The 11514-nt window shown below is 41.8% G+C and overlaps 1 protein-coding gene across 2 annotated transcripts; it reads left to right on the forward strand.

Annotated features, from left to right (window-relative positions):
- Positions 1-51: 51 nt before the first annotated feature.
- On the forward strand, positions 52-11307 carry tcerg1b (transcription elongation regulator 1b (CA150)). Of its 2 annotated transcripts, XM_026329039.1 has the most exons (21): positions 52-116; positions 1104-1335; positions 1480-1632; positions 1835-2123; positions 2216-2458; positions 3572-3631; positions 5839-6039; positions 6347-6453; positions 6583-6671; positions 6777-6937; positions 7201-7282; positions 7426-7561; positions 7868-7957; positions 8078-8196; positions 8336-8486; positions 8695-8859; positions 9014-9196; positions 9556-9735; positions 9820-9903; positions 10153-10253; positions 10530-11307. In XM_026329039.1, exons 1-21 carry the CDS (start codon positions 70-72, stop codon positions 10729-10731), a joined length of 3075 nt encoding a protein of 1024 aa, XP_026184824.1. In that variant the 5' UTR covers positions 52-69; the 3' UTR covers positions 10732-11307. The 2 variants fall into 2 exon arrangements, with proteins under 2 accessions (XP_026184824.1, XP_026184825.1); XM_026329040.1 differs by lacking the exon at positions 3572-3631.
- The last annotated feature ends 207 nt before the right edge of the window (positions 11308-11514 follow it).

Below are 11514 nucleotides of genomic sequence, written 5' to 3' on the forward strand. Positions count from 1 at the left end.
TTAGCGAATAGGAAAAGAAAAAATCACTTAGGGGCGTTTCCGGGAAGAGAGTGCTTACATTTTCCTGTAATGGCGGATCAGGCAGAGAGCGAGGCTATCGGGTTCAGCGACAACAGGTCAGATTAAACAAATAAAGTGTTAAAATGAGTTTCATCTCAATGCAGTATTAAGTACAAACTATACTGTATTGTCCCGGGTAGTTTTAGGTTGAGGGGTTGCGCTAAACAGTGGATTTACTTGTGAATGTAGCCGCGCTAGCAAACTAGCTTTTAGCTAACTAGCTTCTCTCTTCACACGCGGTAAACACAGGCAGCCCGGTCTCAAACATATAGGCGGTCTCTTCTTTCTCTGGGGTCCCCGTGAGTCACCAGGCTCTGTTTTTGTGCTCAGACGTAGTCCCTGTGTGCTCAAATGTTACTGCATACTGGTCAGTTAGCTTTGCTATGCTACAATCATTAGCACGCAGCTTCGTCCATTCAGTGATATGACCGGAGCTGATCTCCGAGAGCCCAGCTGCTAAAATACTACATTTATCTGGGGTTTGTTTTGGATTAATATGTGCAGACTTGACACGGGCCTCAGGAGATCACCCTAAAGAATTCAACGTTTACTCACGTGGATGGTAAACACAACGCTACGTGACGGTAGACAGGCTGTCAGAAAATATCATCCACATCAGTAACTAGGTATTTCTGCAGGTCATTATAAGTACTGTGCAAGGGGTCTAGGTTTTGATGTTAATTATAAAGATGTTAATCTGCTGCATGCCAGAAAATCCCAAACATACAGTCAGGGTCAGATAAGAAGAACCAGCAGTCCTGCAACAGATGGTCCTGCCCCGGTCTCAACATCTTGGAGCCAGTTTGGGATTACACGGAGACACAGACACCTTAAATCCACAGAATAACTGGGAGTGGTTTTTCAGGAGTAATTTACTAAGTACTGAGAATTGGTTGGTTGCACCAAATACTGATTTGCTAGTTGTTTTTTTTTTTTTTTTTTTTTTAACTGCACTTTTTATAAAAAAGATTGATAAAGCATGGTTTTTGTAACTCTGTGTAACTCTGAACACTGATTGTAAGTCTGTGTGTGTGTTGTGTTAGAATGGCGCAGCAGGCAGTACGGTTCCGCAGCCCTGCCCCTGCGCCTGCGCCTGCCCAGACCCCAGTGTTACGAGGTCCACCACCACTCCTTAGACCGCCACCACCTCCTTTTGGGATGATGAGGGGACCGCCGCCCCGACCCCCATTTGCACGTCCACCCTTTGACCCCAACATGCCACCCATACCACCACCAGGAGGCATGCCACCACCCATTGGACCTCCCCACCTACAGGTGACTGTCTCCCATTCTTATACCCTGCATCTTTTTGTTCATGGAAGTGTAGTGCCAAAAGGTTTTGACTTTGACTGTACTAATGCCTGAGACTAGCCTCCTTACAGTTTAAAAAGTAAATTTGTTTCTTATCTTTTGTTGCAGAGACCTCCATTCCTCCCCCCACCCATTGGTAACCTGCCGCCTCCTCCAGGGATGTTGTTTCCTCCTGGGATGCCCCCAGTTCCTACATCTGGAACCCCTGCACTAAACCCTGCAGAGGAGATCTGGGTAGAGAACAAGACACCAGAGGGAAAGGTAATCGGAGCTATATGTAAGCACACTAGTGTGGTCCCTATTCTGATACATGGGAATTAGTTCATGATTTAAGTCTGTTTTAGTAGACAGTTGTTGTTGTTTCATATAAGGATATACACACTAGATAAACTGGATTAAGAAACACTGGACTGTAAATTTTGGGAGAAGTCTTCCTACATAATTGTCTATTATCCTTCCACAGGCATATTACTACAACGCCAGGACCAGAGAGTCATCATGGAGTAAACCTGATGGTGTGAAGATCATACAGCAGTCTGAACTCAATCCCCTTCTTGTAGCAGGGGCTGCAGCTGCAGGGACTGGTACAAGTGTAGGAGTGACTCCAGCTGCCAGCTCAAGCAGTGTCAGTACTACAGCCAGCACGGTAGTGGCAGCCTCCCCAACACAGGCTGCTTCCACAACTCCCACCCGCACACTCACCTCCAGTCCAGACTCCAGCACCTCCCCCTCCCCTACTGTGACAATTGCAGGTTAGTTTACAGTCTTTTATCAAGCATCCACACATGCTCGACCGCAAAGCAAAAAATAAAAATGGTCTTTTTTCCCTTTTTATTCCCAACAGCCACTGTTGTAGCAGACCTTACCCCTGTTGCCACAGTGACTTCAACTGTTGCTGTGTCTCCAGTCACTGTGGTGACTGTTTCCACGGTGCCATCACCTGTCACAGCAGTGCAGACTGTGCCACTGCTTCCAGCAGCTCTGCCTCACAGTGTGGCGCAGCCCTCCGCAGCTATACCTGCCTTCCCCCCTGTCATGGTGCCACCTTTCAGGGTGCCCTTGCCGGGAATGCACATTCCTCTACCAGGTAGGAACTGAAAGCTAAGAGCAAAAAAACTAACAAGGCACCTGATCTAGCCTCTATTACTATGCTACTAACCAAATTTTCATATGTATATTTGTGTGTGTAGTATATAGGATGATCTGTGAATGATGGTAGATTTACTGCCCATGTAGCTGGTCTCAGCGTATCTGTATGGACTGGCTCAAATGTTGATCCTTTTCTTAAAAATCCTTTGTTTTATCCACTTTAACTTGCTGGTGTTGTTGCGATTCTGGGCTAAACAAAATTAGGCACGAGCCATCACCTTTGATGTTTAAATTGAGAAACATGGGCAGCAGATTGAACCACATGTTGTTAACATTAATTCTATGCCAGGAGAAAATGAATCTTATTGGGTTTGTGTGTCTGAACTCTGCCAAATGTCGTTTGTGAGGGAAGCAACTCCTGTCCATTAATGGGAGTGGACTGTTTTTTCTAGTTTCAACAACTCCAACAGGGTGATACAACTTCTGTTTAGTTGATCATTTCTCCCAGTTAAACTTTCTTTATATCAATAATTTAAGCTCAGAAATTCATAAGTCAAAAGTCTTAAGTGCAGTGACTTTAAATGTAAATTAATGCTCCTTTTAGTCTTTTGTGTTTGCTTTCAAAGTTCTTTCTGTTGTTTTTTTCCTTGTTCGTTGTCCTTTATTTTGACACAGTTTTAATGGAAGAACTTATGAGTAATTTATTGTATGTATAAAGTGTCCACCGATTATAATCGGGTGGGGCTAGGTTTAGATTCAGCTGACAAATCCGAATGAGTGCCTCTTGATTGATGTTTTGAGGTCTGTGGTGTTCCAGCATTATGCATTCACTCTTTACCTTTTTTTTTTTTTACATTTTGTTTTCTTTTCCTTTTTTGTTGTTAATGTCAATATAATATCTTCTAAAATAATTATAGTTTTAGATTGTAAACCCAAAGTACACATCTGGTGTCTAAATACGTTTCAACCACCAAAATGTCAACAAATCCTGAGTAACTTGCCGTGTTTATCTGAGCAGGGCCACCCACACAAACTCTTACACACCATGTTAGCTGATGTCTAGTTTGTTGCTTTGTTCAACCAGATGCTTGCTTGTCCGTTGTTCTTGCAGGTGTAGCAATGATGCAGATAGTAGGTGCTCCCTGTGTAAAGGCAGGCCCCAGCGCCAACGGTAAACACCCAGCCGCTCGCCTCTCAGATCTACAGTAGATGGCATGGTAGTGAATGTGTTTACATGAGTCATACGGTATACAGTGGCTTTAGAAAGTATTCAGACCTCCACTTTTGGCACGCTTTGTGTTCTAGATATAGTTTTAAGATAATGAAATATCCATTTTTACCCATGGATCTCCACTCAGTAACCTGTAACTACAAAGTTAGATTTTTTTTTTCAAATTATCACAAACTAAAATATTTCATAAATCTTTCATCTACAAAAGCATTCAGAGCATTTTTTGTGGCACTGTAACTTGTGGTCAGGTGTCTTTACCTTGACTAACAATAGAAAATTGTCTTGAGCTTAAGTCACAATCAACATAAATTCTAGTCACCTAAAAATAGCATTAAAACACAAACAATTGCTAAATAAATAAAGTTACATGGAATATTGTATTAAGAGGTACTGACATTCTATTTAACATTGGTTAAACAGGATCCTACAGTGGGTATGCAAGAGCTGTTTTAATTTCTCTTTTTACCCAGTGGTGTTTTGAAGCGACTGCTTGATGGAAGCAGCTGGAAAAAATGATGAATAGAATGTGAAGGATCCTTGACAATGATACTAGCCTTTCCTTTTCACTGCACAGCTATAATGGTCTGTGAGTTGAGTTTGAATAGTGTCAGTGATTTTGGTTGCAGACTTGATGATTCATGTGAGTTTTTTTGCTCTTGTCTGTGAGGAAACTGTTACAATACACACAATGTATACAGTGTTGAAGGTGAGAACACATTCAATTGGAGACCAATATACCACTTTAAAATGCTATACTTAATATTAAAAATTTTCAGCCCGCTCAAGAGAAACAAGCGCTGTTGGGCCTTTTCATAGACAGGTTCCACGTTTTGTGAAGTAGTCAGTGCCTAGATTTTTAATTGTTCCAACCTGTTCCACTACCTGCCCAGCTTAAGTGGTCCAAGGAGAGGGAGTGAGGTTTCAAACCCTGCAGCACAGATCCTTGGTCTTACTGATATTCAATATGAGGGAACTCTCTTGGAAACAAAGGACCATAGTGTATGTATTCGCCCTTAATATGGACTGGGAATGTTCGTCTGTCAGACGGTCCACCAAAGCCATATCATCACAATTTTTTAAAAGTGAGAATCCATTACTGTTACAGGTAATTTCATTAGTGTATATAGAGAAGAGGATAGGGGGCAAGACCCTGTGTGCTTAAAGTGAATAAATGGAGTAATTTCTGAAGCGACTGTATCTGAAAACCTTGTAATAGTGTTGTGTTGGTGAATGCTGTGAGCGTGATCCTTTTGGTACAGTGATGAAATTTCTTTCACTGAAGCAGCATATGTAGTTTGATTATGATTATACTTACATATAACACATGCTCAGTTTATTGTATTGGATTAGATAATTAGATTAAATAATGTTGCATTGGACAATATACTAAAGTCTACTTTCTGAGCAGTCCCTTGTTTAAAATAAACAATCAAATTATTTCTTAGTGCAGACATTGGAGTATTCTACATACACTAACTGATGGATTTCCTTTGAGAGTTGTCCTCAGAAACTGGTAGGTATAGTGTAACACACTGCTTTGACTGTTTATGGTGACTGGGAAACAAGAGGACACTTGGAAATCAGTGTCTAAATCATGAGATTGGCTAAGCTGTTGACTGTTGGGTGTGGGGTTGGTGACTGTAAAGGTGAGACAGAGATCGTATTTGTTAGAACTGTTGTGTCGTAGTTCTTCGGTAGAGCAGCTGTTAGGGCTACATGTTGTCCTGTAGTTGTCTTCTTTTGTGGCATGGTTGTGTGTGGTCACTGCTTTGTTTGTTTGTGTATGTGGCCTGTATTCATTGTGAATCAGTTATGTTTAGACTTGAGCAGTTTCTTCCACAAAATGATACAATTATTTTATTTATTCTCCCACTCAAATAATCTCCTTCTTTTCATGACCAAATAGATACTTAAAGGAATAGCCCCTTTTAAAGTTGCAGTGAATCAATGCTGCCTCCCTGTTTTACCCCTGGTTTTCCTAATACATGTTGTGATTACAGAAGGGTAACCTGAGATATACTATTTCAAAAACTGATGTATAAATAAGTGCCTTTTCTAGAGTATAGTCTACTGCAATTATTGTTAGTGGCTCAGGCAGAAAGATGATTGCAGCCAATCATGATCTCTCTCTCTCTCCTCTCTGACAGGCATGCTTCCTGGTATGGGCCCGCCTTTAGTTTCCATGATGCACCCCCAGCTGACTCTGTCAGCTGCTCCTACCTCCATGGCTGGATCATTGCAGCTCCCTGAGTGGTCAGAGTACAAAACAGCTGATGGGAAAATGTACTACTACAACAACCGAACATTGGAGTCCACCTGGGAGAAACCACAGGCCCTGCTGGAGAAAGGTCTGTACTGCTGAGTAGTGCACACTGACTCACCACACTGGCCAATTGATCCACTGTGCTTTGTAGTCCTTTTAAGTAAAACTGTTGTACCTGTCATATTACGACAGAGATGACTGTTAGTCTTTGGCTGGTTTCCAGTTATACCAAAACTTTTTTTTTTCTCTTCTTCTAATCAGCAACACTGTCATGTATTAGACAGGGCCACAATCGTCTTTAAAGTTCCTCAGTGGACTCAGTGGAGTGACTGATAATTAGCAGGTTCAGTAATCTTACACAGTGGTTATATTTTTCTCCTCCCTGTCTTCAGAAAAAGAAGCAGAAAAGGCCAAAGAGCGTTTGGCCCAGGAGGAAGCTGAGGCAATGGAGATGGAGGATGAGGAGAATAAAACAGAAAACACTAATAATGAGAAAGAGGTATGTGAAGAGTAGAAAGACTGGTTTAACATTAAGAAACAGATTGATGTGTTAAGTAAGTAAAGCAGTCAAATCTTTTAAAAAATCAGTGAATTCAGTAGTGAGATTTTTCTCTCTCTTGTTATCAAGGAAACTAAAGAAGAAGAGATGACAGAGGAGGAGAAAGCCGCTCAGAGAGCCAGGCCTATAGCCACCAACCCAATCCCTGGCACACCATGGTATGCATGCAGCAATATCAGTCCTTCACGTAATCGATTTCCCTTTTCTCTTCCAATCTCTGAGCTGCCCATTGATGACAACCGATTTCATCTATTTTGTATCAGGTGTGTGGTGTGGACAGGGGACGATCGCGTGTTTTTCTACAACCCAACAACACGGCTGTCCATGTGGGACCGACCTGAAGAGCTGGTTGGTCGAGCTGATGTTGACAAGCACATTCAGGAGCCGCCGCACAAGAGAAGTCTGGAGGATGGCAAGAAGACAGGTGTGGACAAACACACATTAACATACTGTCAGTGACAGCACATTACTTTAGATTTTTGTCTTATTGTTATTTTAGTATTAATAATTTGAATAAATTGCCTGCTTGTCGGCACACATCCAGGTCATTCATGGTTTTTATACTGAGAAAGGTGTTTTTACTTTTGTGTAGTCAAATGCACAGTGTGTGATATGGATGTAAATAATATTATTATAGCCCTGCTGTCATTTCGGGGTCTGTAGTATATATTTTATGTTTGTGTGTAGGTGTTAATAAGGAGGAGCCAGAATTAGTTCTTGCTACTGAAGAAAATCAGGAAGAGGAGCCAACCAAAGCCAAAAAGAGGAAGTACGTATATATCTTACCTGTTACTTAATACTGAGTTAGCTTTGTTCTGTCTTCCTTAACCCTTTTCTCATCCTTTTTTCCCCATTCTCTTTTATGATTCTCTTTTGCCGCCTCTCATGGCCTTTTGTGGCTCCCCCACACAGGAAGGAGGATGTGAAGGAGGCAGACTCGGAGAAAGAAGCAGCAATGGAGGCAGAGCTCAGAGCTGCCAGAGAACGAGCTATAGTGCCACTGGAGGCCAGGATGACTCAGTTCAGAGAAATGCTGCTGGAGAGAGGGGTAACAGATGTATCAGTTACTAGATATTTAACAATGGGCTTTTTAGGTAATCAGGGAGACGGAATAAACGTATTCATTGATATTCAGTGAAGGTTCAATGACCTTTGTAGCTTTTTCTCTTAACACTTTATAAGTAGTTCTTACTCTTGTAGAATTAAACTATCATGGGGAAACTGAAATTTTACATAACACTGTTCAGAGTTTTTGGGGTTTTTTTTCTCTTCTGGCTATAGACAGTTTATAAGAGACTTCTGTGGCCCTTGGTTACAGCTTAGCTAATGCCTTTGTTGTCTCTTTCACATGTAGGTGTCTGCATTTTCCACTTGGGACAAGGAGCTTCATAAGATTGTGTTCGACCCACGTTACCTTTTACTCAACCCAAAAGAGAGAAAACAGGTGCACTTTCTGTCTCTTTCACGTGTTAATCGTACTTCACTTTTTTTCCTACAGTATTGTGTGACATATTGGCCATCAAAAAAACCTTTAGTCACAGATTTGTGGTTATGTGCACTTCAGGTGTTTGATCAGTATGTGAAAACGCGAGCAGAGGAGGAGAGGAAGGAGAAGAAGAATAAGCTGATGCAGGCCAAAGACGAGTTCAGGAAGATGATGGAGGAAGCAAAGCTCACACCGAGGTAATGGGCCAATAATAATAATAATAATAATAATAATAGTATTATTTAGTAGCATATATTTCTGGTGTGGTGAAGAGATTATTTGCGATGTTTGTAATTGGTGATTGTGCCACTTATTCATATTTTTTTAATTTTACAGAACAACGTTTAGTGAATTTGCAGTGAAGCATGGCAGAGACCCACGATTTAAGACCATCGAGAAGATGAAGGACAGGGAGGCAATCTTTATGGAATTCATCACTGCTATGAGGAAGCGAGAGAAAGAGGACTCCAAGTCCAGAGGAGAGAAGGTGTCACTTTCATCACTGTATAGCATCTTTCTCTAAAACAAGACTGTGGTGGTTTTTAGGCTAAAAAGCTTGATTGGTTGTGAGTTAAGACTTCTGCCCTGCTAATGTTTCATTGATTACTGTCATTTGTAGGTTCCTGCTTTGTTGCTGAAACATAATTTTTGGACAGGTATCTAATTAATCTTGATTTGTGTATGTGTGGTTCCAGGTGAAGCAGGACTTTTTTGATCTCCTAAGTGAGCAGCACATAGAGGGAGGCCAGCGGTGGAGCAAAGTGAAAGAAAGGCTGGAGACTGACCCACGATACAAGTCTGTGGAAAGCTCTGCACTGAGAGAAGAGCTGTTTAAACAGTACATGGAAAAACAAGCCAAGGTAGGAGCAGCGTCGGACTGCTGAGCACTGCCTGCTGTTTCTTTTTTCTTGAGATTCAATAAAAATGTGGGCTACCTGTGGATGTAAACCTGGCTTCTGTTGAAATCCCACAATGAAGAAAACTTACACCAACCACGTGTCTCATCCTACACAGAGCGTGGACATCGAGAAAGAGAGAGAGCTGGAGCGGCAGGCTCGTATCGAGGCCAGCCTGAGAGAGAGGGAACGGGAGGTGCAGAAGGCTCGTTCAGAACAGACCAAAGAGATCGACCGGGAAAGGGAGCAGCACAAGAGGGAAGAGGCCATCCAGCATTTCAAAGCGCTCATGTCTGATATGGTAAGGTGCTCTGCAGCTTAAAACCTGCTGTAGGAATGTAAGAAACTTGAATTTACAGTAATTCTTAATCCATTAGTGGATTGTCATGGTTTACATTTCAAAATATTTTGGCAACATAATTGATTGTAGCCACTGAGACAAGATGTGGTTACATCCCCAGTCTCAGTCTCTGCAGAAACAAGTATGATGATGATAATGCATTATGTTTTTTCATTTGTTTAGTAAAACCTGAAGATTGGAAAAAAATATTATTGGGGCAAATTATATTTGCTTTCTTGCTGCTCAAAAGATGCCAACACTTTGCTTATAAGTGATCATTTACATTTCATCTGTATTTTAAATGTTTATTCATTCCTCAGGTACGTTCTTCGGATGCAACGTGGTCAGACACACGTCGGAACCTGCGAAAAGATCATCGCTGGGAGTCGGCGTCACTGCTGGAGAGAGAGGAGAAGGAGAAGCTATTTAATGAACATGTAGAAGCGCTGGCCAAGAAGAAGAAAGAACAGTTCAGGCAGCTGCTCGACGAGACCAGCATGGTGAGAAATAAAAACATTAAGCAAAAAGCGGCAAAAAGTGGTGATGGTGTCATCTGTAGTAGGTGGTTTATCTTTGTGTTGTAGATCACTCTGACAACAACATGGAAGGAGGTGAAGAAGGTTATCAAGGAAGATCCTCGCTGTATTAAGTTCTCCTCCAGTGACAGAGTAAGACTTTTATGAGAACCCTGCCATTGATGGTGTTTTGGTTGTGTATTTCTAAATTGGATACGAAAGGATGTGGATGCTGTATCATTCTTTGACCAATATCACTAAAAAGCCTAGGAATTTGCATTGTATATGGTCTTAAAAAGGTCTTCAATTTGGTGGACACCACAGTACATAGGACACTTTAACCAGTCTCATGTGAAATGAACATCCAGTGTTGGTGTCTCATGTTTTCATCTGTCTTTGTAGAAAAGACAACGTGAGTTTGAAGACTACATCAAAGACAAATACATCACAGCCAAAGCTGACTTCAGAACCCTGTTAAAGGAGACAAAGTTCATCACATACAGGTCTGTACACTCACTGCAACATACTGGGCAGAGTCAAAAGGAGGATCAACAGTTAACAGCAGTTAACAATTTTATGTTTCATTGCATATATATTCAACATAAATAACCTGATGCAATTGCAGCCCCAAGATTCTGCCTTGTTGTATTACAAACTGAACTTGTCATAGTTGATGATTTTCCCACTACTTGAGATGCACCTTTTCATTATTCATTGATTACCTATTACCTTCTCCTTCTGAGTACCTTCTGCTTGCCTTGCATAATCCTTTAACCCAGATCAAGAAAACTGATCCAGGAGTCAGAGCAGCATCTGAAGGATGTGGAGAAGATCCTTCAGAATGATAAGCGGTACCTTGTTCTGGAGTGTGTCCCAGAGGAGCGCAGGAAGCTCATCATGTTCTACATCGAAGACCTAGACCGCCGCGGCCCGCCACCTCCACCAACTGCCTCTGAGCCTACCCGGCGCTCTACCAAGTGACCAATCACATCACTTTCTCAGCTGGTGTCCTACTCCTCCTTGCCCTCCCTTTGGCCACAGCATGACCTCCCCTCAAAAACCCCCTAAATCCCACCACCCTCCAGGCCCACGGCAGGCCTTGCAGTGTTATTGCTGGGGGTTATGTTGCTTAGAGATGTACCATAGAGATGAACAGTTAAGATCTCTGTGTTATGTCGCCTCCTAGCACTGAAATGGCCCTGCATTTAAGGCAACAGCAGGGAACAGAGGTTACCTCATTTTAAGGTGACCCTTCACCCCTCATCTCTGACTGAACACATTAGAGGGAGAGGGGATAGTGATAAGGCTGCTGCACGAGCGGCCACAGAGGTGTAAGATAGCTGATGTAAATGAAAGTTGAGTGAGTGTGTGAGTGTGTGTTGTGTTGCGTGCGTGCGCGTGTATGTGTCTGAGGCATCCTTAAGCCTTACTGCTCCACTGTGCCAGTCATTGTCTCAGCGGCTCAGTGTGAATGTTAGTTTCTGTTCAGTGGTTTACTCCAATGTCACAGCAGTTTCTCTGTTGAATGAAATAAAGGCAAATTCCACTGTTTTTCAATATGTTGTCCATATGTCCTATTTTTGTGTTCTTACATATATACTTTACACTTTTAATGAAAACATAAGTTCTGCACAATTTTTTTTTTCTACCTTACTGACTTGCGGTATACATCATGGCAGATTTCCCCTGACAGAAATCAACTAGTACTCTAAGTGCTAAATTGATAGAAATTTAAGGGCAAAAAAATTTTAAATAACGTATTAT

Source organism: Mastacembelus armatus, chromosome 14 (assembly GCF_900324485.2).
Source record: "Mastacembelus armatus chromosome 14, fMasArm1.2, whole genome shotgun sequence".
In the NCBI taxonomy this organism is placed as follows: Eukaryota; Metazoa; Chordata; class Actinopteri; order Synbranchiformes; family Mastacembelidae; genus Mastacembelus; species Mastacembelus armatus.